At 38.4% G+C, this 26,059-nt stretch overlaps 4 protein-coding genes across 14 annotated transcripts in view; 3 read left to right on the top strand and 1 right to left on the bottom strand.

The window, feature by feature from the left end:
• The first annotated feature begins 242 nt into the window (after positions 1-242).
• On the top strand, positions 243-8,423 carry Ip6k (Inositol hexakisphosphate kinase). Of its 3 annotated transcripts, none has more exons than XM_076764996.1 (9): positions 243-750; positions 986-1,112; positions 1,214-1,337; positions 1,600-1,679; positions 1,933-2,108; positions 2,449-2,654; positions 2,854-3,120; positions 7,249-7,521; positions 7,876-8,423. In XM_076764996.1, exons 1-9 carry the CDS (start codon positions 625-627, stop codon positions 8,090-8,092), a joined length of 1,596 nt encoding a protein of 531 aa, XP_076621111.1. In that variant the 5' UTR covers positions 243-624; the 3' UTR covers positions 8,093-8,423. The 3 variants fall into 3 exon arrangements, with proteins under 3 accessions (XP_076621111.1, XP_076621110.1, XP_076621112.1); XM_076764995.1 differs by having other exon boundaries at positions 7,246-7,521; XM_076764997.1 differs by lacking the exons at positions 7,249-7,521; positions 7,876-8,423 and adding an exon at positions 6,732-7,210.
• A 2,240-nt stretch (positions 8,424-10,663) lies between these two features.
• Trprs-m (Tryptophanyl-tRNA synthetase, mitochondrial) lies at positions 10,664-12,631 on the top strand. The gene is made up of 6 exons (XM_076765175.1): positions 10,664-10,908; positions 10,991-11,155; positions 11,372-11,634; positions 11,728-11,849; positions 11,981-12,251; positions 12,330-12,631. The coding sequence occupies exons 1-6, from the start codon at positions 10,828-10,830 to the stop codon at positions 12,571-12,573; spliced, it is 1,146 nt and encodes a 381-aa protein (XP_076621290.1). The 5' UTR covers positions 10,664-10,827; the 3' UTR covers positions 12,574-12,631.
• On the bottom strand, positions 12,549-14,714 carry LOC143341859 (NAD(P)H oxidoreductase RTN4IP1, mitochondrial). Its single transcript, XM_076765174.1, has 6 exons — positions 14,024-14,714; positions 13,699-13,934; positions 13,414-13,623; positions 13,230-13,342; positions 12,888-13,155; positions 12,549-12,783 (listed from the first exon to the last, which is right to left on the bottom strand). The coding sequence occupies exons 1-6, from the start codon at positions 14,289-14,291 to the stop codon at positions 12,670-12,672; spliced, it is 1,209 nt and encodes a 402-aa protein (XP_076621289.1). The 5' UTR covers positions 14,292-14,714; the 3' UTR covers positions 12,549-12,669.
• A 1,125-nt stretch (positions 14,715-15,839) lies between these two features.
• The window catches only part of Sif (guanine nucleotide exchange factor still life), a 28,337-nt gene continuing 18,117 nt past the window's right edge, over positions 15,840-26,059 (top strand). For 2 of the 9 annotated variants that reach the window (XM_076765817.1, XM_076765816.1), the window contains exons 1-12: positions 15,840-16,001; positions 17,958-18,837; positions 20,730-20,911; positions 20,999-21,117; positions 21,404-21,611; positions 21,762-22,015; positions 22,087-22,648; positions 23,447-23,800; positions 23,891-23,947; positions 24,088-24,259; positions 24,331-24,558; positions 25,186-25,315. In XM_076765817.1, coding sequence (XP_076621932.1) covers positions 18,671-18,837; positions 20,730-20,911; positions 20,999-21,117; positions 21,404-21,611; positions 21,762-22,015; positions 22,087-22,648; positions 23,447-23,800; positions 23,891-23,947; positions 24,088-24,259; positions 24,331-24,558; positions 25,186-25,315 — 2,433 coding nt within the window. In that variant the 5' untranslated portion in view covers positions 15,840-16,001; positions 17,958-18,670. Of the gene's footprint in view, positions 16,002-17,943; positions 18,838-20,729; positions 20,912-20,998; positions 21,118-21,403; positions 21,612-21,761; positions 22,016-22,086; positions 22,649-23,347; positions 23,366-23,446; positions 23,801-23,890; positions 23,948-24,087; positions 24,260-24,330; positions 24,559-25,185; positions 25,316-26,059 lie in introns of those variants that run through there. The other 7 variants (XM_076765814.1, XM_076765815.1, XM_076765813.1 and 4 more) reach the window with 6 other exon arrangements.

Below are 26,059 nucleotides of genomic sequence, written 5' to 3'. Positions count from 1 at the left end.
AGTTATTCTATTCGTGCACGCAGAATTACGCCTTCGGGAAAAGAATACGCTTATGCGACCGTCTTTAGTTACATTCTATTCCTTCTTTTTTTATTCTTAATTATCTCCGCGATAATTAAATTCCCTAGAAAATGATTCTACGTTTCCCCATCTAGTGGTAAAATATTCAAACTATTCCTATAGAATTTTTTTTAAATGCTGAAACACGTATCACGTATGTATCTCGTCTATGGGGTAAGGTCTACTCGTAATGTATAGCTCGGCTGTGATGGGGGACGGTAACTCTCGTTCCATCTCTAACGTCATGGTTAATCAAAGTTTCGCCTGAGAGGGTATGAACGTTCGCGTACACTTTCCATAACGATATTGCATTTCATCGATAGGATAATATCGTCGATTGCATTGCGCCGTGCATTGTTCCGTACGACCAATTGACTCAACAAAACTACGATTATTACAAGGTCTCCTTCTTTTATGTTCATGGTAAACTATTAAAAAACAATGTATTGGTTGAGTCTTCGCTGATGTCGGATGGTTGCAAAACATTGACAAACACGAAAGTAGAAATCGTCTGAATAAATCGAATTTCTTTCAATTTCGTATATCGGACTCTAGTAAACGGTTATGGTGTATCTTTCGGGTGTGTGGGGCATGGGAGAGACTAAACCACAGTGCCACGATACAAACAGTTCTTCGTCCTTTCTGCAGGAGAATGACGAAGAAGTTGCGTTGTTGCCTTTCAAAAATCAGGTACCGTTTTTTCTCCCGTAGTTCTTGTAATAAACTTCTAATTAAATGTTTTCTTATTGTTCTTGCAAAATAAACATTCGTTTTTCAAAATAATAAACGTACGGTACTGTTAACGTACGTCCTTTCTTGATTACGTATACCTTTTTATGATAAAGGTTAATACTTTTTACTTGACCGCATTGCCAAGTAAAGTAAAATTGGACCAACCAAAATTGTTACCATAATTTTCTTATAGGTCGGTGGACATACCAGATTGCTTTTGTTGAACCAGAATACAATTTGCAAACCATTAAACTGCAGAGAGCTTGATTTTTATCGAAACATTCCGCAAGACATAAAAATCTTTGTTCCAAAATTTAAAGGTAAGTTGCTTTTATTATCGCGTTCTCTTCCTTTTTCCTTTCCTTCGATTCCATAATTTCTTTTTCCGATTAATAGTTTTCTATTATTTTCCATGTTTAAGGTGTTATCCAAGCATCTAATAGCGGCCAAGTTACTTTGGATAAACGTTATAGTCCTAGCTTCAGAGATCAAGATAATAGACAAGGGCATGGTTCGACCAAAAGAAAACAAGACGATGTACTTAGGTAAACGTTTGGTGGATAAATTCTATCCAAGTATATGTAAACTTGGTTAAACTGTCGCGGTCAAGATGGAAAAATTTTTCGCGAGCACGATTTGGTCACTCGGTAGTTGTGTTTCCAGAGCGGTCTGCTGTCCTATTTATGCTTGTTGCTAATCACCGACGCATTAAACGAATTCAGAATATTTCCATTTGTTCGTGTCGAACCAGTTTTCGTAGCGTCCTGGTACAACTTTGTAACCGCAATCGTTTATTATTTCTTTTAGAATGAAAATTCATCGTGATAACACCTTAACTGGAATACCAAAATCAGGAATGCATTTAGACAATGCGGCAAACAGACAGTGTACGTATATAAAATGTTTTATTTAAAAATGATATTTCATGGAAATAACAAGTAACAAAAAATTGTTAAGCTTCCTTGTGAATATAGCTAAATTCAACGCTTTTACTAACTTTGTTAAAACAATCTGATATGGGAATTGTGTATCTCGAAGAGGTAAAAACAGAAAGTAATGAAAATTACCTAAAAAACATTAAGTTACGTCGCCCGTGGGATATCATGTACAAATAGTTTTATTATTTTTTCATAAAAATAGATTTTCTTTTATTGGAGAATATTACATCTCGATACACTCATCCGTGTATATTGGACCTAAAAATGGGAACCAGACAACACGGCGACGATGCGTCTGTTGAGAAACGTAACACCCAAATTGCAAAATGTGCTGCCAGCACATCGGCCTCTTTGGGTGTTCGATTATGTGGAATGCAGGTTTGTTATTTTAATGTACTACGTATGATAGACGCGCATACAGACGGCACAACAGGCAACAAATGGCAATCAATGGCAGTAAAGGGCAGTAAATGTATTTAACGCGTTCACGTACGGCTGCGCGTACCACCGGTGACAAATGATGTGTCGCATTGCACTCTGACGTATGGTTGAAAATTAGTATATAGGAAATGTAACGGAGCTGCCCGATGGCAAAAAAGTGAGAAAAAAAAACGTCCAACGCCGACGTGAACGTGTTAAACGATCGACGACGATAACGCTAATAGCAACGAGAACAACGATACTTTTCCTTACATTATATCGACAAAGAATTTTACAGGTTTATCAAGCTGACACTAATCATTACGTGAAACGAGACAAATATTGGGGCAGGGAATTGAACGAAGAAGGTTTTAAAGCAGCGTTGTATCGCTTTTTTCATAACGGGTTTTGTTTACGAAAATTGGTTATCGAAAAAGTGGTGCCCCAATTAGAACAGTTACGACGCGCGGTCGAAAGACAAAGTAGTTATCGATTTTATTCGTGGTAAGTCCGTTGGAATACATTATCCGAGTAGATCTTACATCGGACTACCATACCGACCTGAACATTCACAGGTGATCGAAAAAGTATCAAAGAAAAAAGGAATTTTTCAGAGAAATCGACATCGATGTAAGGTCTACTCCTCGTATACCTGGTCCGTAATTCGAACCTAGACTCTTTAATTGCATTCAACGTGTTCCAGTTCGTTGCTAGTCGTGTACGAAGGATATCAAACGGACAATTTTTCGGGGCTGGATCACTCGTCGACTGGTTTACAAGTACAAGAAGAATCGACCGATTCTAGTTTTGTTCATAGTTCGGAAGCGTGCTATGACGCTGACACGAGTAACAGTTCCACGGATTACAATGTTTCGATTCAAGAGGAAATCAGTCAAGCAACTTTGCACAGAGGATTTGGTGAAGCAGCAGCTAGAGGGGCAAAAAATACTGCTAGTTTTTACCCTCCAAGGTTTGTGATTAGTTATTTTTTCCTCCTATTGTTCGATTTGAATTTTCATCGATAATTTCGATAATAAGTAATTGGTTGTTTCGTTTCGTTTCGATTCGTCGAAAATTTCAAATTTATTTCTCAAATTACAACAACTTCTAATTATGCGTGAAATAAATTCCACAAAGATTTTAGGAAGAAACGTCTTAGGTAGTATATTATCGCGGATATGGGTATTTTAAATATTTTTAACCCTACGGCTGCGGACTAAGCGACAATGGGCTCCGGTCCTAAGCTGACTCGTGATAAAATGTTACAGCAACGTACGCTGTTGGCGAAGCTATTTATTTATCGTAACAAAATACGTAGCAGGAAATTCGAGCCGCGGGATACTATTATATCGGATAAAAATTGACAGACTGATGGCAAAAGCATGAAGCGTCCTGCTGGCATGCCGGCATGGCAGACGGAACCATAACCGAATTACATACGTCGAGGCTCTGGCTGGCTCTCTCTGTCGGCCCTGGTGTGTGTCAACACAAGTTGCGCACTGCTTTTTCTCTTACGTTTACTTTTTTCATTCGTGAAGAACGATTTTTAAGAAGGGGTCAAAATGACGACGACGACGAGGCGTCCGTCGCCAGAGGGTTAAATATTTTACGTCATTCTTTTCTTCGCTTGTATAAAACAGATGTAAAACCTAGCAAGCAAACAACCTTTCTCACGACGACTCGACATGTAACGACCCACGTTAAATTCCTAACGTTGTGATGCTGTCAAAATGCTTAACTCTTTTTCACTATATTTCCTTGATTCGTTCGTTCGTTCGTTCGTTCATCTTTCATTGTCATGTATCTTTTTGATGTATTATAACGGTAGGAATTTAATTATCTTTCTTCTTATTTTTTCTTTCGAAATTACGTATAATTGTATGCTTTTGTTAACGTTGCCTCGGAACAATTGTACAAGATTTTTAATCAATGTGCTTACAACCCTCCGATATTTTCAACAAATAATGAATAATATATATTATCTGGTCAAGTATGTATTTGACATAGGATACATGTATCGTTGGTTGCATATATGTATGTATGTATTCTTTGCGACTTAACATATATCGCGTTAAACGTAAAATCTTTCTTCTACTCGAAAATTAAATTAAATGTTAAATATCGTTGAAATAGGTGCGACCGCGCTGCTCTGCGGCGAATAAAGGACAGTGGCGACTTCCGGTTAAAATAAATTGTTGAATCGGGACTATATCGTTAATTTGATTCACGGTTGCATTTCTAGGTATCTCGACATACTCCATCGGAACATTGGAGGGTTTATCACGAGAAAAAAAACATTAGCTGTTACGATGGTTTTTTAGTACGTTTCAAGCTTATTTAAATGACATTTTGTTAAAAACCGGTTCAGAGGAAATATCGCACCGTCGGTACTTGAGTGTATCAACTGGAATGTGTTGGCTCTTCGAATGACTTTAAAACGTGAGTGTGTATGTGTATATACATATACATATGTGTACATATACACGCGCGCACACGCACATCTATATATCTACATATTTAACTCTCGTATCGGACGTTTCGATTCTTTATTGCACTTAATTATGAATAACGTTATGCTTTTCGTCGATTAAACAAATTCATTTACGGATAATTAGGTTGTTATACATATGTATGAAATGTGTGTTTAATTTATTTTAAAACGTATCGTCACTGCGTGTAAAACGGTAGTAGAATGAAATACGCAACTACGATTCCATACGGACAAGTTATGTATATAGATGCGCGGCGATCGGGGTTGGTACGTTAATTAGCTGACGGTGCGATATTTTCCTAATTTAAGCATGTATATTTCTGTGTACCGTCACTTTTTAGAAAACTGCTCTTTATTACGGCTGAACTATAATAAAGCGCGGCAATACCAGTCCCTAATCGAGCCCGATCAGTTTCTTACTAGGGGAGGATCGGAGCTGAATGTGCTGGATTTCAAAATCCTTTCGTAGGTATACCGTTGCTCATGCGTTGTAGAGTATAACTCTGCAAAAGTTACTAGGCACAAATATTTATCAATTAACAAGAGATTAAAGGGGCATTTATATGTTGTTTCATGGATCCGTACGATGCATGAAATTCATGCGTAGACGCGATCACCGCATATGCGACCGATATACATAAATATATCTAGATAGAAAGAATATTTCGTAAGACGTACATTGAGAATGAGATAGATTTTTCTACCAAAAACAAGATGATTTTTGCAGTTTCGTACGTACCTACACCGCAGAATATGCCTTTAGAAAATTTCAATGTTCAATCGGACGATTGCTTTTCGACCGTTCTTTTTTTAACATTATTTTCAATACGCCACGCTCGGTTTGAAATCTGTGCTAGGAAAATTTTGTCGTACGATACTCGACGTAGAAAAATCCGATCGAGATAGTAAAGCGTGGAAAAGTATCGTTTCAATTTATTTTCGAGTAATTTTACAAACTATGGATCATTTTATTTGCTTTATTAATTTCTCATTCCTCTTTGATATTATCTTTTCTCACATTTTGTATAAATGATGCATCTATTTATTGATTTGTATCGACGCGTATGCACGTACACACACGCGCGCACACGCACACGCACACGCACACGCACACGCGTACAAACACCTCTACATCGCAATAAATTCAAGACAATTTCCTTTCTTTAATTCAACTCGACTTAATTTTGCATTTCGCTCGAAATGAAAGCGAAAGAAATATACAAGATGTTCGGTAAGTGGCGCATTTCTCGTGACGGGGCATCTAATCTAACGTAGTACGACTTTCGATCTTTGTTATTTTTATAAAAACAATTAGAAAACTTGATAGAAACGTGCGTGTCCTGTTTAATTATAAAGTCAAAATTTTTTACGTGCCAGTTCAATTACGAAAAATATTTATCACGTAATTCGGAATCGTTCGTATTCTTTTAGGAATGCTCCTCCTGCTTCTACGAATGTAGAAAATACTATTGTTTTCAAGCATTCTCTTCGGATAATTGAATTTTTAATTTTACGATTGCGAAAAATCATTGATATATCCAATCATTTTATCGGTTATTCGCGTTCATCGGTCAGATTAATCGTTTGAGTTGTTTTAGCGTGCGCGAGTTTCTTTCGCAGTATTGCTTACACGAACAGATCATGTTTTATTTCCCATAATTTTTCCTCCATTTCGCAACCAGATAAATATTGATTAGTCACGGACAGGCCGCCCGCTGGCAGACTTTTTTTTATTTATTTTTCATTTAAAATAGTCATTCTGTTTCGCTAATTAAATGATACGGCGGTACGATTATGTCCTCGATTGTAATAGTAGCTCTGTTTGAAAGCTTTCTGATATAGGAAACACGTTGATCGTGTTGTCGGGATTGTACTGTTAGTTCAAGGACTGGAAAGTACAATTTTATTTAATCTTTTTTTTTCTGCGTGTACCATACTTTCGACCGTATAAATAATATTGTGCAGTACACATGTCTGTTTCCAGAACCAAGTAACGAATGCGTTGTACACGAAACGCGCCATTTACTTCGCATCCTGTATTTATATGAGACGTAAAAATTTTCTTTTATTGAAAAATATATGACCTACAGGGCCTGCATGCCCGCTACGGTCGGGACAATTAAAGGGTTATTGATAGACGGTAAGAGGTCATACGTTATACCATGCAACATCTACGAACAGAGGGTGCGTAAAAATTTCATTAAACGCGTTTTTTCTCTTTCCATTATAATAAATAACGTTTTACAAATTTTCTTCGCAGCATGCGTTTCAGCAAACCTTTAAAACGTATTTAAATATAAAAGAACCTTACGATAATCGAATCGAATAGAAATATTGCAAGTATAGTTTACTAATTATCAATTAATCAAAATTTAACGTAAAATATTCACAAGATAATCTAATCCCGACTGGTGGGGGTGTATTCTCGGTACAATTTTCATTTAGAAAGGAAGGTTACAACTTTAAAATCGCATCGAACTTTTTACGCGCTCCACCATACAACATTATTTCTTTACATCCTAATGTCCTATTTGGTTAACAGACGTAAATTGACTAAACGCCATCAATAATAACGACTTTTATGTCACTAACTCACAATCCCAGCAGCAAGAAGACTGTTTTCGTCGAATCTAGTGACAACTTGATCGACACAGTGCTTCAATCTCCCATATACGAACAGTGGATGCTTTATGACACCTCGAACGACGAGTTTTGTTTTGGACAAAGTTCGGATAACGCGGAGGAAACTAGTTCCGACACGGAAGTTAGATCGGATAACGGACCGAAAAGACAAAGGCACGCACATCGACTGCTTCGTCTGTACGAGAATGAGGAAAGAATAGAGGAACAAGTTGACTGCACCAATATCATGTCGAACAGGTAAAATAAACAAATTTGACGGTACGGTAACGATCAACCCTACACGTGGTATTCCTAACTTGAACCTTTCTATCCCTCCCCGGGGAGGGTACCCTTTCAAGCCAGTGACGCCTGATAGATGACATTTACAGAACGATACGAGCTGTATAGAGCTGTATAAATGCATGATCCTTCGGAACGCAATACTTAAAAAGACACTTTATATTTTTTTTTTTTTTTTTTTTCTTTTTTTTATTACTTTGTTTCAACGTCGAAACATTAACGCAAATAATATTTGAATCGATAAAATACTTAAAGATTCTTAATTTTTATGATTCAGCGTCTCTTTAATATCGTACAAAATTTTATTCGCAGGTATACATCGTGCTCGTATCGATCGAAAATAAAACAAAAGTCTCAGGAAGCACGCGTCGATGTAAAAATGATCGATTTCGCGCATACAACTTTTGTGCACGGTTCGACCGTACCTTGCAATTCAAGTTCCATGGTGCACCAAGGCCCGGATTGTGGTTTTTTAACAGGTCTCGATAGCTTAAGACGACTTCTGCTTGAAATTCTAACCGAAGGTTGAAAAGAAAAATGCCCGATATATTTGCAGCAAAAACCAGTGAAAATTCTATTGGCGGCGTGGCCAAAAAAAAATTACACCAACTTGCGTTGTAACGTAGACGTAGAATACTTCTCCGTTCGTGCAAAGGACACTGACGAGTCGCGACGCGATTGGTTTTCATGATAACGATCGATCTGTACATAACTTTTAGCGTATAATTTCATGTTGCCGAGTTTCATAAGTTATGTGGAACTTATGTTTAAGATGATATCGTGTACGTACGCTGTATACACGAATCCTGTATTGTATTATGATTTCGAATGTAAAGAAATAATATAACAGAACGAACAAATTTTAATCTAAAATGTTGGTTCGCAGCTTGCCTTCGTTATAAATCGACAATGAGAAAAATTATAATCGTCAAATTCAATATCGATTCTCAATTTTCTTCTCCTGCTTCTATCCTCGTGTTTGCCTAACACCGTAAACGACAATCTACGTACTTGGGGTCACTTTGCCCCGAGAAACAAACATGTTGCTACGCACAATCGTTGAATCTACCGGCCACATTGGGATATGGACTTTCCTGGCCCGATCTGAAAATTCAGGGCTGATTTTAGCGCCCTTTTCTCATGGATGGTGGTCAGTTGACCACCACATTAAAGCAATAACATAAATTCGACAAACAATGTAAAAGTAGAAACAGAGAAAAGGAACATTCATAATAGTCAAATAAAATCAGATAGATAAATAAAATTGAATTCACATGAAACAAACAAATAAAAATAATAGAATAAAAATTAGTGGAGTGGACTTACTACTTGTTGTCAGTAGGATGGGATAGTTACCACTGGGCTATCTGTAAAGTAAGAAAATATTCATATTATAGCAACATCGGTTAGACAAGCAAGGCAAAATCAGTTCATTCAAGCGAAATTGGTATCAAACGATAGAATAGAAGAGGGGAGAGAATTTTTAAACAGTTCTTACCGTTGGTCATCACCGTCCGGCACTGGTCAGTAGTGGTCAGTAATCGGATCTGCGTTGGTCAGTAGTGGTCAGTAGTGGTCAGTCCTGGTCACTCCTGGTCACTCCTGGTCCCCCCAGTGGTCAGCACACCACGAATGGCCTGACTTTGGCCCGCGAGACCCGATTCCCCTGGATGCTCCAGGGGTACTGAAGAATTTCTCCAGCGGTAGTCTACGAGTGGGGAAGTCGAAAAGTGGGGAGACAATGTCAACGTGAAGAGTTAAGAACCGCTTGGTCTAGAGAACAATACTATTTCGATTAGTCCCATCTCTTGACCATTTCTGGATCTTAACTGGACCGCTGACCTTAATGCCAACCTCACTGTTGACCACCAGTGACCATAAGCTAGTCATTGTTGACCCACTAAAACTATTACGAAGATTAAAGCCTTCTTACGAGGATCCTCTTACAATTTGATGCATGATCTTTTTAACATTTCGTTCCACTTTGGAAGAGTGTATCTCATGTTATAAGACACTCGTGGTACAGCGACAGCGTTCATCCCACTAACGATAGGTCTATTCTTTACCTCGTTTATGTATAATAGGTATACATAGGTCGGAAAATAAAAATGTCTGGGCAATTGAGACTGAAAATCGTATGCAGGTTGACACAAATCGGGTTTTAGCTGTTTCGAAAGCAAGAAAGAAAGACTCAGATTCGCCTTCTTTCTTCAATTCTCGAAGCTGTCCAAAGCACCTAAGCTCACGTACACATGGCCGTGAATTGGTGTGTGTAAATGGAGGGGTAAGCTTACTCTGGGCACCGGTCTGCCGTCTGATAACACTGTTACGAATCAATTTTTACATTTATCAAGACACATATGTATAACCTTCGTATCTGTAGTATTACTCATTCTCTATTCGTTAATTTTTGTTAATACATGTCTTTTTCTACATCAGTTCGAACCGCTGAATTAGTGTTGATGGGCAGACAGTTGTAACGTGTGCGTAAGTATATACATGTGAGTTGACTATGCATGGATTGAAATTCATTTCTAAATCTGTTGGTAATGTTGCGAGTGACACGAAAATGGTAATGGGGCTCTAGAGCCCCAGAAAAATGGGCCGAAAAAATACATTGGGTGAAAGGTCTACTCGTATAAGTAGTCTGTGGTACTAGCACAAAAATTTTATTTCAATCTGACTCGATAACACTGAAAATACGTAATAGACGTTGCACTTTATACTTTTTTCGTAACATGCTAATTAGAAGCACAAACTATGTATGTATGTATGTATATATAATAGACGTTGGAAGCAATGTTTTTTCGTTTCGCAGTTTCGTAAGCCCTTTATCAATTATACATGCTTTAAATTATGTTTCACTTGGAAAAGTCAAAGTTCAGTTTCACGATACGGACCATTTTACAATATTTCATTTATAGATTTCACAAAATATCCAAGACCAAACTGACCAACGAACCAATATACAAACTTTATTCGCGTATTTTGTTTAAAATGTTTTCGGTATTTATTTATTTTAAATTCTCGTTGTGAAGCGCATCCAATTCTTTTAAATATATTACGTATACCATGCACTAGTTTTCTTGGAAGCCATCTAGCATTCAAGCCACGCACCAACCCAACTAGAAGCATCAGGAGATAAAGAAAAGAATTCGTTTGGAATGAATATATAATAGTATCGATAACTTATTAAAATTACTTTCTCTTATACAACACCTTTCGATTAAATGTAATATAATACATATATATACATCGTTAAAAATGTTTACACTATTAAAAAGTAGTGTTGCATTTAAAAGTGTCAAATACAAAGGCGTATCCATAAAACAGTACAATCGAATGGTTAAGTTTTACTGGATTTTATGTAATTTTAGACTCGAACCGATAAATTTATATTACATGTATTATGAAATTAATAACTCAGGTATCGAAATGCAATTCGAAGAGAATATTTTCGGGAATTCAGCCAACTGGAAACGTACATTTAGGGAATTACCTTGGTGCTATAAAAAAATGGGTGCAACTCCAAGATAACGGAGAAAATGTTATTTGGAGCATTGTAGATATGCATTCTATCACTCTACCGCACGTAAGATTTTCGAAAATTAGCCCTGCGTAATCTGTACAGATATAAAAACAAACATCTTTTGAAAAAAATACTATTTCGTAAAAAATGAAGACATTGCTACAAATATTTAACATTTTAAACTATTATTATTATTTAGTGTTCCTTCATACTCAATAATTGTACTATAATTTGACAAAATAAATAGAAATATGTGCCAATTAAGAGCAAATGTTCTAGAATCCCAAAATATTATATGATAATGTACTAAAAATGACGGCCACATTGTTAGCATGTGGCATAGATCCGAAAAGGAGCATATTGTTTCAACAATCCACTGTACCTATGCACGCAGAATTATGCTGGGTTCTTGGATGTGTAACAACATTAGCACGATTGGCACACTTGCCTCAATTTAAGGAGAAAAGTCAAACGGTAAAAGATGTCCCGCTAAGTATATACATCTACCCTGTTCTACAAGCAGCTGATATATTATTATACAGGTAAATGTCGACAAGGCGACAAGTTTATTAACGTTTCAATTTGATTGACGAGTATTTCCTTTGACAATTTATAAATCTACATGTACTTTGCAGAGCAACCCATGTTCCTGTTGGGAAAGATCAAGTTCAACATATTCAGTTAGCACAAGACTTGGCTATTACGTTCAACAAAAAGTTTGGAGATACGTTTCCTGTACCGCATTCTTTAGTTAATGGTAAAATTTCTTTGTATATTTTAAACGTTTGTATCTTTATAAATTTATTATTGATACGTGCGCGCGCATATACGTATAGATATGAAAAGAAAAGTAAAAACATACGTTTCTTTTAAAATGTATATCTATAGATGACGCGAGTCAACGGATAAAGTCTCTACGCGATCCTCTGAAGAAAATGTCGAAATCAAGTATGGATCAAAAAAGTAAAATAGACATACTAGATGAGCCAAATAACTTGTTGGAAAAAATAAAAAAGGCCGTGACAGATTGTACGTCAGAAGTAACTTACGAACCTGAAAAGCGTCCTGGTGTAACAAATTTAATTACTATTCATTCTATGCTTTCTGGGAAAATGCCGAACCAGATATGTCTAGAAGCGAAAGGATTAGACACTGGAAAGTATGTAGACGCGTTGAAAATTCTATCGTTACTGCATACATCGATCAGTAAATAAGCTTCTTTGTCTGTACAACACAGGTACAAGTTGATGCTAGCAGATTTTATTATAGAGGCACTGTCTCCGATTCGACAAGAATTTTCGAAATTAATCAACGAGCCAACATACTTGGAACAAGTTTTAAAAGATGGTACGGAAAAAGCAACGGAAATTGCAACGGATTGTTGGTATCAAGTTCGCGAGAAAGTTGGGTTTGTAAATCACGCGTCACGCGTAAATAACAAACAAGTAATAGAAAATCTATTTAACAAAAAGTATAATTAATTCCTGTAAAAGTTAAAACATATACCCCGTTCTGATGGAATAAATAAATTCTTCTCTAGACGCTGTTGTTTTCTTGATCAACATTTTTCGTTTTTATTAATACAATCTCATGTCGACGACCAATTTACCCCGTAAGTGACCTTGAGCCACTCTATCGTATGCTAATGGTAATTCTTGGAACTGATATACTTTTTTTACTACTGGGACAACCTGAAATTAAATGGATACGCGTTTGATGAACCAACGTACGGTTCTAATTAATTTCAGTTTCTTCTAAATAGTAAAAAGTTTAAATAATATGTATTTGTAAATACCTCTCCAGTTTCAACAAATTGTTGAAGAGCCACGATTCCTGCTTGCGAAGGTGTAAAAAATCCCCATTTCACGAAACTTTTATTTTCCACAGTAGGGATGTTATATTTCACCAAATCTCCTATATTTTTCATGGTTCCGGCAATTAATCCGTGTCGATCGATATTTTTTAGCAGCGGAGAATTTAAAGTTATATAAGTACAATGTGGATAACCCTTTGATCGTATCTGATGTGGCCCCTGATTAGCACAATCCAAAATTATGTTGTATCTATAGGATAAGTGAGAGGAGAATTTAAAAAAATTCAACTTTCTTCTCTATACGAAGATAAAGAAATTACGTACGGCCCCTCTGTAATCACTTTTGAATCAGCGTCGTCCAGTTTATAATCGATTACAACGTCTGCTCCTAATTTTTGCACGAGATTTACAGCGTCGCTACTACAAGTGGTAATAACCTAAACCAGTTTGATTTATGTTTTATGACAGATAGAAATAATAAGTTTTATTCATCTTGTAAGTGACGCACGTGCATGTTCCAAGCCTTTGCAAGTTGTATCGCCAACGTTCCTACTCCACCGGAACCACCTAATACTAAAATTCTATTATTTTTTCTTGTTGCCATTGTACTCTTATAACATAATCCACCGGTAATCCATAAAGCAGACCATGCTGTAAGTCCAGCATACAATATACTAGCTGCCTCTACGCACGATAAATTTTTAGGATGCAGCGCAACCTAATAGAGAATTTTGCATATCTTTGCTTTAATTTATCCTTTACGCATATAGGAGAAAATAATGCTACTATTTACCAAATTATTATCGACTGCTACGTAACCAGCATGACAACCCTGTTGTTCCACTGGAACTACGCCCCATACTTGGTCGCCTAATTTTAACCTATTGCCGACGCCGTGCCCCTTTGAAACTATCACACCGGAAAAGTCTCTGCCTAAAGTTAATGGAAGCTCTAATTCATTATGCTGTCCACCACCAGTGAGACTCTTTGTTTTCCGCATAAAATTTAGAACTGCTGCTCCATATCCTCCTAACAACATACGTATATCGGAATGAAAATAAATGCACCTTAAAAATGTTAAACCACGAAAAAATGATGAATAACGAGACATGTATTACTCGTCATGGCAATGTCTATTGGATTTACGCTAGATGCTTGGACTTTTATCAAGACGTCCGTCGGTCTAGCGATCACCGGAATTCTGATGTTTGAAAGCTTCAATTCCTCCAGACCTCCGTACGAGTGTATCTGCCAAGCTTGCATTTTATCTTCAACGTTCACCTTACATTTAACAGATAGCTTACTAATAGAACGCGACTGAACATTTCCAAACGTTGACTTGAAATTTACTCGGATTCTGTTGAGCATTATTTTTAATAATGACATTTAACTGAACGCTGAAAAAGAAATTTAAAACGTAGGTTATGTCGAAGTAGGTCGGTTGCTCTCGGGTGTGATTTAATTTACAGAGATATTGAAAATAACGTTTCTCAATCTAGTCAACATAAATTCCTATCTAGACGCGTAAACATATAATTTAATATACGCTCTGAACGTTCTGTAATGAGAAAATTTGTCATGATCGACTCGTCAACATCCCCAACACCAGTTGAATGTTTGTTCTTACGTCTTTTTTTCTATTGTCGTACTGATGTACGCATACTGCAATACATCATAAACACGCATACATAGTATCAATTTGATAGTTTAGTGTAAAAGAATTTGTTTATCGGAAAATTCGAATGCGTTGCGTTTACGAGTTGTGTATTAAAATTTCCTGTAGACAGATGGCGCAGTCATCAGACGCAGTCAGACGCGGGCTATACGATGTTGGAAAAGTTTTAAATATTTTCAAACAATTTTCATTTTTTTCTCAATGCAGTCGAGTATTGGCTTTATTTTGTTTTATATTTAACGTTAATAATTTCCAAGTGACACGATTCGAAATAAAATATACACGTATTGATAAATGCCGATATCGTCGTTGATAAATAAATAAATGGACGAGTAAAATATAACATGTACTTGTATGGAATGTTTAACTTGTAAATGTTAAAAACGATTAGAAAGGGGGGAGGAGAGATAGAAGAGAAGATGTAATGAGATGGAATAGTCGTTGAAATATGTAAAATATGTTTGAATGATCGAAGACGTCGTTTGAGCATTCATTAGAAATGATATAAGAAAGAGAGGTTGATTGCGAGGGTGGTAATTGTTTCGTTTTATAAGTAAACGCGAGAACGCGCATGTCTGATATCGATCTGTAATCACTATGGTTACACCTCGGTATAGAAACGCGGCAGCGACTACGACGGCGACGACGACGACGACGACGACCACGACGACGACCACGACGACGACAACGACGACGACGGCGACGACGACGGCGACGGCGACGAAAACGACGGCGACGACGACGACGACGACGACGACGACGACGACGACGACGATGACGGCGACGACAACGCGACAGTGACAACGATCACTTCGTATTCGTTTGATGGTGAGTTGTTAATGTAAAAAGTCGAGGAATGGGATAGTGTGTTATCGATGGAACGTAAAAAAGTATATAGTGATGGAGAAGTGAATAAAGATTGTATATCGGATAATGGATGAAATAGGAGAGTGAGAAAAGAAAGGATGGTGTAAAATTGTAGAGAGAAGGAGGAAAATAAAATGCGAGTAAGGAAGAAGAATTGAGCGACGGAAGTAAGAAAAATTGAAAGAGCGAGGGCAAGAAGGGATAAGAGTGAGCGAGTGGTGCGAGGGTTGGGCGTATGGGCGGTGTAAGGGTAGAGGGAGGAATAGAAAACGCATACAGGGCTGTTCAGAGTAACATGGAGCGCATCGCGGGCGCAGCAAGAGAGGATATTGACATTTTCGGTCGAGGGGCGCGCATTCGTAGAAGAAGGGGAGGTGGGTAACGGGGCAGTTGCCTCTTTTGCTCGATCCTGCAGTATCCATGGCTACGTCGTTCGCGAGGATTTCGCGCGAAATACCGGAAATTTCGGACGGGTGATCTTTTATTTGTAACAGCGACGCGGCGACGGTGAAGTGTGTTGGGTGCTCGAACGATCCTTGACGGCACGTCGTTGGGTAAATTGTCATTTATTTGCCGACGAGTGATTGTTGGCGAATTATTTGCTTTTCGAAAGGGTGGATTGGATACTGTGGTGATCCCACCCCTCTACTAGGAGCACAGTAGCCCATCCCTTGGTTTATACAGTCCGTAATCCCTCTCCAGTCTTGCATTTACCATCCTATCTCTTACTTTACCACATCCGTTCGCCTCTTTTTGCTGGATCTAGCAAGGGGCGTTGATTAACCACTGGACAGCGGCTGGTGCATCTGGTGCATCTGGTGCATCCTGGCTGACGCAGTGTTTACCCGAACGGCAGGGTGAGGTGCCTCTAACTAGGCTGAGCCGTTTCCTATAAGGTGTCTCGTACCGTACAGTGTTTCGTATGATCCATCGATTGTGCAATCGTTGTATCGAAAAGGTTTTTCGACATTTTTTTAACTCAAACACTTTCGATAGACCAGTGACCAAGCATCCGATTCGTGAAAGTCAATGGAAAAAGGGGAACTGTTTCTATTGGAAATAGAAACTAACCATTAAACGTTTACGGCATACTTGAGCGTGAATTATTATCAGGAAGCTACGGGAGAAGGAAAAAAAAGTAGGCGATAGATATTTGAAACGATGTGGCCGGCTTATGCACCCGCCATTCATGTTTAGGCGCGGACGGCAAGTAACCGCATCAGGCTTGAAATCGATATAGCGTTTAGAAAGTTCTCTTCACCCACGCCTACGCTACTCAAACGCCTACTTTGTCCCAGTCCCTCCTGTTGGGTTAACTGACTCTAGAAACTGATTCAGACGTCCATTCGTGTTGGTGATGATGGTTGAACGCAAACCTTATTTTATCGTACCATGCGATTCTTTACTACACGATCGTTGTTACTATTATAACTTGTAAATGCGTACCATTCCGTCGTACTTTTCCCCTACAATGGCTGGAATTGATTGTCAAACGATGGACGTTCGAGTGTTTAATTAAATTGTGTTACCAGTTACTTTCGTTCGAGGAAGTGATTTTATTACTCGAATAATGTTGTTGCTTGACTCGCACACACGTTTTAGATGGATTTCTATTTCTATATTTTCCTTGACTTTATGCGAATCGATCGATTAGTACACAATTTCTTTACAATTGTAACTTTTGCGTTACGATAGAAACTCACATTTTTATCGAATAATTACGCGTCTATTTTCTCGAATGTATAAAGGGCGGTATTATTACCTTCGAAATAGAGTCGGTAGTAGATGCGCGCGCGCGCTTGTATTATGTAAATAATTAATAGAGAATTACGTATGATTAAAAATAAGTAACATTAATGGTTCTATTGTCAGGAAAAGAGTAGCGAAAGAAAAAGATAATAGCAAGTAAACGTGGATATCGGTAGAGTTTTGTACATTAGAGAAATATTAGGTAGATGAAGAGTCGGCACCGGTTCAGTAACCCTCCCGCGACGCTACCCCTATTATTATCCGTGACACATCCACGCAATGCCCCGCTCCGCTTCATTGACCTCGCTAATATCTATCCTATTGCATCGCGTTACAATTGCTTTTTACTCGTATGTCGAATAGCTTTATATTTAAAATAGAAACAAAAGGAAAAGCACAAAAAATTTTGCAATATTTCAACGAATTTTTTCACGGTTTATCGAGCCAACTTGTCGTCTAGTCGGCTGCTAACTTTTAACTGTAATATTTCTAGTGTTTTCTGCGGTTTACGACTGTTTACAGACAAGTGTGCGGAATGGAATTAACGTTGTTTTATTCAGTGGAATAGAATTGGTTCGTGGAAAGCAACGGTGTCGTTGTATACGTTTAGCCTGACTACTAGTTTTCGTTCCGATTCTCTCATTAGTTGTTCTCTTGTGCATACTTGGGAAAAAAAGAGGCAGAGGGGGCACGTTGTGCTTAAGAAAAACTAAACAGAACGATATTCATAAACTAATACAATAAAATTATTATATTTTCAGCGATCATGTCAGGGACTAGCTGATGACCTTTCGAACATCTGCAACGATGTGACAATAAAGTTATCTTCTCCTATATCCTCTCTCATATCACAGGGTATCGTCCCTGTGATACACATATAGTGCTTCCCAGAACAGAACAATAACAAGAAAGTATAAACAATAATCACCAGTCGAATCGGTGTTTAATGAAAGAAAGAAAACAGTGCCAAAAGTCGACAGACAAGCCAATCAAAGTGAATTTGACATTGGATTGATTTTTCAAAAAGTATCGACAGCGTCAGCAATTGAGAATCGATGTTGGAAGAGAAGTGAAAGAAGAAGCAAGCTACAAGGGTGCCTAGGAAACAGTGTATGTGTGTGTGTGCGTGCGTGCGTGCGCGTGTGTGCGTGTGTGTGTGTGAAACAGACAGACAGACAGACAGACAGACGGACAAAGAGAGAAAGAGAAGGAGGGAGAGAGCGAAAGAGAGGGAGAGAGAGAGAGAGAGAGAGAGAGAGAGAGAGAGAGAGAGAGAGAGAATAGATGAACTAAATGCGTAAAAGGATTAGATAAAAGTTAAATAAAGGGTAGAGAGCATGCCCTGAAGCATCATATTTCTGAAATTAAAGTAAAGTAGTAAATGGAAATTGATCAGCAAGAAGAGGCGTGAAGGGGAGGCGTGAAGGGGAGGCGTGAAGAATCACAGGTTGGATAAGAAAATAAGAAGCATAGAATGGGCAATAAGCTGTCTTGCAGTTGTGCTCCCCTTATCAGAAAGACGTATCGGTACGAAGATTCCCCATGGCAGACAGGGGTTAGGGGCGGAATGAGCAGCAGCGGAGGTCGCAGGGGTGATACTGGCCACTTGCTCAGGTGCGGAAGCTTAAGAGAAAGGAAGAGGTGCGCATACCATAGCATTCAACCATTCAACCACTCCATACGACTACATTATCAGTCTCTATCTTTGAGAAGGTCACTCGTACACATTTACATTGAATGCATTGTAATTTGTTCTTTTCCTCAGGTAGAGCATAACCATTTGCAATTTAGTTTTATCTTGTCCTTTATAACGATCATCGATCGCAGCCTATACATTTCTTAATAAACACTAATTAATATATGATATATAGCGAATAATAGCGTGTATACGTTTTGTTGAATGTCCAACTATACACGTACATGGATAGATTTCACTGATCGGTTACGTTCGTTTCATTTGAAAACGTTTAAATAACGTTATTGACCAACGAAATTCTTGGTTCGTTTGTCCAATCAAATTGTTCTACCTGGGTTCTTTTAATTCTCGTTTATTCCTTTCTACTTGTTCCTCTCCTCCGGAGACACATACGAAAATACGCGCGCGCCCGCACACGTACACTTGCGCAGCACACTCGCACACAGACAGCATACAAAGCATGCATCAGACGCGTGCGCGCGTGTTTGCATCCATCTCTGCGCGTTTGGTCAAGTCACTTTCTCTTCCTTTCTCTCTATTCTGACTTTATTTTTTTAATGCAGTCTATCCTATTTTATCATCCCTGGTCTTTCTCCGTTTCTTTCTCGTATCGCACGTTCTTCAAGTCCAAAGTTCATTTTTCATATCGTTGCCTTTTGCCTGAAGCTGATCACGGTACATGATGAACAAAATTCTCCAAGTATTCTTTTATGATTTTTATATTTACGTTTCAATGTACACATGTGATTTTGGTGTTGGCGTTGCTGTTGCTGTACGACGATATAGAAAATTATGTCAAGGAACCAGACAACTGGTACTTGGACAATTTTCGACCACATACTGTGATCGGTTTGTCCGTTGTTGTTCGTCGCAGATTTCTGCTTGAAACGATTGTTAAAACTAATACGATTGCTAGAATTGACTCGAGACTATCATCGTTTAACATGGTTACTTTTATGCATCGAAAATAATCTATTTATTTAGCACATCGTTCCACAACTCATGCCTCGTTTGCATGATATTTTAATATAGCGTCCTCTTATTGTTTATCGTTTAATTAGTGAAACTACGACCGAACGACCGAACGACCGAACGACCGAACGAACGAACGACCGAACGAACGAACGAACCAACAAACATGTGCGCGTTGAAATTTTCAAATTTTTTCCAAAACTTTAATTACCATCCTGTTTGGATAAACAAAAGCTTTTGCGCGTTATTATGTTGCGCAGAATGGATGATAATGGAATTATTATGTCTCGTAATTTTTCTACATGTATATTTATACATAGATTACCGTGTGTGTATTGGCTGATATTTCAGGGAATAAGGTTAGCCTTTCTGCATCGTAAATTGATAAAATTAGATAATTTCAGCTGTATCGTTTAAAAAAATGTTTTAAATAAAAGCGCAACTTGTTGATTTCCCTTGAAAAATAGACATTTACAGAATTGTTAGTTTTAGTCGTGTCGATGGATTTTTTTCACTGTTCCATCTATATCGCGAGCCGCTTTTATAACACGATACACGTACTATTACTGTGTCGGTTTCCAGAAAAAGCTAATAACTAATAACGACATGCACGCATGCATACATACATAAGCGAAATGTTATTTAAAATTTCGATCGAAGCAAATAACCGACTACTTTAACGAAAAATAATACATACGTATATTTCGATATTCTCTAGTTTTGTTGTTGTTGTTGATCAAGCGACGTTTCTTTAATTCCGTTTTTCTTATCCTTTCTCAGTAATAATATTAAATTAACCTGTTTGATATATCGATGTGATAAAGATTGTTACCGTGACGCAATATCCAGTAATGAGATTTTTTAGGTTGTGGGCCGAAGTGTTCCATGTGAGTGGAGGGGCAGGGACTGTAAAATGGCAACAGGTATCGGAAGATTTAGTTCCTGTAAATATCACTTGTATCCAAGATTCGCCGGAATGCGTCTTCCATATTACTGCGTACAATAGTCAGGTGGACAAAATTCTCGACGTGCGATTGGTTCAACCAGGTAAAGCTGATGATACACGATCTCGTATTTTTCAAACAACACGGCTGCTCCCCCTAATCTCTTTTCACATTTTTCATTCTGTTTAAGGAACACGTATCGGACAAGCGTCGGAATGCTTTGTTTATTGGAAAGATACGATGACTAACGATACATGGGGATTGAATTTCACTTCTCCGATAGATGCTAAACAATTCAGAGAATGTTGCGTAAGTTTAGAGAGAAAAGCTGTTCGTATTAGGTTTGAAGGAAAGTTCCCACGTTTATTCTTATTTATTCTTATTTACGATACTACACAAGGCGTAAAGAACGCGTAGGTTTGCGTGTAATGTGTAAAAGGGTAGAGAGCTTGTTGGATGAAAAACGGCGGAACTTTTCGTACGGCGGTTGGGCATTGTTATCGAGCGATATCGAATACGAGTTTGGGATTAAGAAAATCGATCGCGATACCAAGTATCGAGTAATTTACAGTCATTAGTTAATTTTCTCGTACAGTCACCGTCGTTCAAGATTTCAAGGAAAGCGTCCTCTTCTTACTCATTGAAGCTCGAACCACCGAACAAGCAGAAGATCAAAACACGGAGAAAGCCTCTATCGACGCCGGCATCGCCGAGCAGATCCAGAGAGCCACAATGCACTTGTATGACCCCAGAACAATTTGCCAGACTTCGAAGTCAAGAGGCTAGATTCCGCGGCTTCTGCGGTACGATATTTCCTATTTTTCGTAACGCGTGCTAGACAACAAATTGCCCTGCAACTTGTCGAGATGAGCTCTATGACAAAGAGTTTACTTTTTAACCGAGTCTCGAGACTCTAAACTGTGTAGTTAATTAGTGGAATTAATATCCGACAGACACTTCTACGCTTCCACGAACCATGGCACGATCCACGGAAATGGAAATGACACCGGGCCGCGACGAAATAACGGCAGCAACGTCCAGCGCGTCTCTTTACGATAACGTGAACAATACGGCCGCAACACCGGGGAAAACGCCGAAAGCTACCGGCGGCGAATCGACCAAGCAGAAGGAGAAACAGAATGAAACGTGCCAGACTACACCAAAGACGGCAAACGTTGGCATTGAAACTGTTACCGTTGGCTCGCAGGCAAGTCATCGTCCAACCATGTATTTACTTATCTCGAAAGTCGAAATCGAATCGTTTACTTAAAATCGTAGATTGATAGCCCGGAGGAGAAAGGAGGTAGTACAGTCTCGCCGAAAAAGCCTCAGAAACAAAGTCAAGATACGTCTACTCAGCAAAATGGCACGGAAATGCTAAAGTCGGAAGGCACGCAAGCTGGCGGTACCTTGCAAAACAAATCTCTCCGGAAGGAACAATTGCACCATACAAAGTCTGCCGATTACACGGATCTGGAAATGCAAAACGGCAATATCTTCAATATAGCGAATAACAACCACGGCGCAAGAAAATCGAAAAGCAAGAGCACAGACGACATGAGGATCGAGAATGCGCAAAACGGTGGTATCAGTCTAGACTCGAATACTCTAAAGAGAATGTTAAAGCCTATGTCGAGTATCGATAGTCCTGTTACGTCACCAGAGATGACCAGAAAGAGGAACAGTCACCACAGTTACCATTATCATCCGAGCAATAATAACCAGAAGTATGTTATACAAGAAACTGAGAATGAAAACTATGCGCATCCGTATCGAAGTCCGTACAGTAACAAATTCCAGGCTTCTAGAAGCGTGCACGACATGGGACGTCAGTATACTGGTACATACGAGATATTTTTATTCAAATTTTTACATGTCCGTGCGATGCTGTTTCTGTGTGTTTCTTTTCTTTTTAATTTCATTCTTTCTCGAGTACTAGGTAAATATGTATATTAAAATTCAGTTCTCGTACATTGCTTTCCTAAATAAACATACATATTATAGCTATTTAAACCTGTACACGCGCACACACACACACACACACACACACACACACATTTTTCATTGTGCACGTGCGCCCATCGCGAATAATAATATTAATTGACAACTACTCATCGATGCACTCTTCTACATGTACGAGATTCAATAAATATATGTATATACATATGTATACGTATACATATGTATATATATATACGTATACATATGTATATATATATATTTATTAACGTTTCGCAAAAATTTGTGAAATTTAATAACGCGACAGTTTCCTTTGGTCCATTGTCGAGACGTTGAATAAACTAAAGGATATTATCAGGGACTTTGACGGACAACTTTCGACCTGCGAGTCCGAGACACTTAATGTAATTTCACGTTTAAAAAAAGAAAGGTATTGTACTCTATAAATAATTATAAAAGGGGTGGCGGACCGACGGCCCCCGTAGATCGGTTAACAAGGGTTGCATGGCGCATGTCAACTCAGCAGCACCAGCAGCAGCAGCAGCAGCAGCAGCAGCAGCGGCAGCAGCAGGTTGAACAAACCTGAACGGAATATTAAGTAACGATTCTTTTCGTCCGACAGCTGAATACGTTCGTCAGACCGTTTCGAATTCCTGCATGAGGCACCTGTTTGTCGTAGGCGACAGAGGCAGGACCTATTTAGATTCGGAACGTAATCGGTGCACAGGTGACATGTCGCCGCCGTCGGATAATGTCATCTTCGATAATCAGTGTTACGCGACCACGCCAAGTTCGTCGAATGGTAACTCGGACATGGAACAACCGACACACTGTAATTCCCGACGTTGTAACGGCGGCCAGACATATCAACAACAAAGCATGCAATCCGTTTCAACGCCTGGCAGTCCAACTAGCAGACTCCTTCTCGAGTACGAGATGCATTTAAGGAACACGTTGGCCAAGGGTATGGATGCCGAAAGTTACAGTTTACGAACATTCGAGGCATTGCTCACGCAAAGTCTCGAAAACTTGGGTGAGTGGTAATTTTCATTCCTAATACGAAACAAACTCGAAACTTTCTGTCTCTATCGATTCTTTTTCCATGTTTATTCTTGTGCTGCAGAGTTTGCGGAAAATATACCACTAAACGTACAGCGAACGCCTCACGTTTCACGAAGACGTAAGTTGAAAAGCATATGCCGTTAAAACCTATTCTTACGGAATGGAACATTTTATCCCGAAATATCGTTTAATTTCATTCCTCGCCATATCGCGTTTCCTCACATTTCATTATTTATGCAGAATAAATTTACCTTTTAGGCCCCATTTCTAACAAATCATCGACGTTGCCTCTGTCTTATCGTTATTGCAACGAAAGACAAAATAGTAAAGATAGAGATGGCTACTATAGCGATCGCAACGAAATGATACGAGAAAAAAGAGAGAGAGAGGCCGATCGAGATCGTGGATATCTTAGCGATTATAATTCGAGGTAATTTTTCTAATTTAGATCGTGGTTGGAATAATATTTTTAATATGCTACTTTTACGTGTAAATGTTAAGGTGTGCCAGCTGCATCGGAGAATCGGCACGTGCTCAGTGGTTTCGGCATTCGGACGGATGGCAATCGGTCAGTTCGACTCTCGGCTCTGATGCTTCCAGTTCGATAAATCCAAGTTACTCGGGACATAAACGCGAGGGCCCATGGGATTCTCTTCCATCGTTGAGGCATGACAGCAGCCTTAACGATAGCGGATATAAATCCAATCGAACAGATTCTCTAGAACAAAGGTGAGAAATATACCGAATTTTCCTATCGATAAACCGATAAATAAATAACAAACTTTAACGAAATTTCAATTATAATACGCTAAACTAAATCGATTAATTATATTTAAGTTACGCCTATCTTGTTACAACTACCTACCTACGATAACGTGTTCATTTAACTAAAGAGTCGAAAGTCAGTATTATTGCCATTAAAACGACTAAAATGAAAAATTCGTTTTGGCATATATTGTGTATTAAATCGTCGTCGTCGTCCATTCCCTATTGCTTCTTTGAGCTCGTCCGTAGTCTGATATATTCCGGAGACTTTCTACTGGTGTGCGAGTGCCAGTGAACGCACGCTCGACTAAATTAACGGAGCAATCGCTCAAGATGGTTAGAGAGGGTGTGCTGGTGGATACATATATTCCATACAATTAATTCCATCCAACAAACCATCATTGCCATCGTCGAAATTTCATTTCGATAAATAGATTGGTTTTTTTTCTAACACATGCCCCATTCCATGACCATTCGAACCACTCAAGGCAACACGCAAGTCCAACAACACGTATCCCATTCATCCTTGTACTTTAATGAATTTATATTACCGTTATTAGTTAAATGTAGTACTTTTTCTTAATTTTTTAGGGCCACTTTTGATAGACAAGACAGCGTAAGATCTGATTATATGTCCGACAGGGACGGTAGATACGGAATCGTTCAACAAGCTTCTTTGGAGAGCACAGACTCGAGACTTTGCTACTTGACATCCTCGGAGGTGAGTCGTTTCAATATACAAATTCTCGTCGTCTCGATCCGATAGGTATGCGTATATGTATGTACCAACAATGAGTACGGCAAATAAAATTAATCAGAAATAAATCATTATTATCGTTTTATATAGAAAATAGTTTTTCTATATACACTTTGTTTGCACGCATACATAACGTACACATATCACGATATGATAATGTTTACATACATTAAGGTTATAACCAAAACGATTATCCTGGTTTTGTTAAATTTTATTTTCTACTTTTACGCTTATTTAAATATAGAAACGGTTAATTTTTCATATAGAAAATAATATATATTCATAGAAAAACATATTCCCTATGTGTTTCATCGATATTTGGAAGAAACCGTGAATCTATGTACATACATAGAATATGTATTTGTACGAATGTCGCCGTGTCGCGTCGCATCGCGCCGATGACCTACCAATCCTGTCCGTATACGATCACCTGTATAAGCCTGATCTTTAAATCTAGGTATAGGATGATCACGTTCATTCCGAAACTTGTACTGCTATTGTCTCGTTTTCTATCGCAACCATGAATATTAACATTTTCTAGATACGTGTCTACACACGGGCGCAACTATCAAATTTCACTCCTTGTTTTCTTCGTTTCAATGAAAATGAAACCTATAAATAATGTCAATAACGATCGTTAGTCTACGGAAATTCAAACATGAAATTTCTTTACCCAGTGTATCACTTTCTTTTTTTTTATAAAAATAA

The sequence above is a fragment of the Colletes latitarsis genome, chromosome 5 (genome assembly GCF_051014445.1).
Source record: "Colletes latitarsis isolate SP2378_abdomen chromosome 5, iyColLati1, whole genome shotgun sequence".
Taxonomy (NCBI): domain Eukaryota; kingdom Metazoa; phylum Arthropoda; class Insecta; order Hymenoptera; family Colletidae; genus Colletes; species Colletes latitarsis.
This window is presented reverse-complemented; position numbering and strand designations above follow the sequence as displayed.

What these genes read in the sequence shown, in the direction of transcription:
- Ip6k (XM_076764995.1), top strand. Translation starts at nt 625, where the DNA reads ATGGTGTATCTTTCGGGTGTGTGGGGCATGGGAGAGACTAAACCACAG. An exon ending in AGTTATCGATTTTATTCGTG is followed by an intron (nt 2,655 to 2,853) that starts GTAAGTCCGTTG and finishes AACGTGTTCCAG; the next exon opens with TTCGTTGCTAGTCGTGTACG. An exon ending in GCTAGTTTTTACCCTCCAAG is followed by an intron (nt 3,121 to 7,245) that starts GTTTGTGATTAG and finishes TCACAATCCCAG; the next exon opens with CAGCAAGAAGACTGTTTTCG.
- Trprs-m (XM_076765175.1), top strand. Translation starts at nt 10,828, where the DNA reads ATGTTTACACTATTAAAAAGTAGTGTTGCATTTAAAAGTGTCAAATAC. An exon ending in TAAAACAGTACAATCGAATG is followed by an intron (nt 10,909 to 10,990) that starts GTTAAGTTTTAC and finishes TTAATAACTCAG; the next exon opens with GTATCGAAATGCAATTCGAA. An exon ending in ACCGCATTCTTTAGTTAATG is followed by an intron (nt 11,850 to 11,980) that starts GTAAAATTTCTT and finishes GTATATCTATAG; the next exon opens with ATGACGCGAGTCAACGGATA.
- LOC143341859 (XM_076765174.1), bottom strand. Translation starts at nt 14,291, where the DNA reads ATGTCATTATTAAAAATAATGCTCAACAGAATCCGAGTAAATTTCAAG. An exon ending in CAAAGGCTTGGAACATGCAC is followed by an intron (nt 13,343 to 13,413) that starts GTGCGTCACTTA and finishes AAACTGGTTTAG; the next exon opens with GTTATTACCACTTGTAGTAG. An exon ending in AAAGTGATTACAGAGGGGCC is followed by an intron (nt 13,156 to 13,229) that starts GTACGTAATTTC and finishes CTTATCCTATAG; the next exon opens with ATACAACATAATTTTGGATT.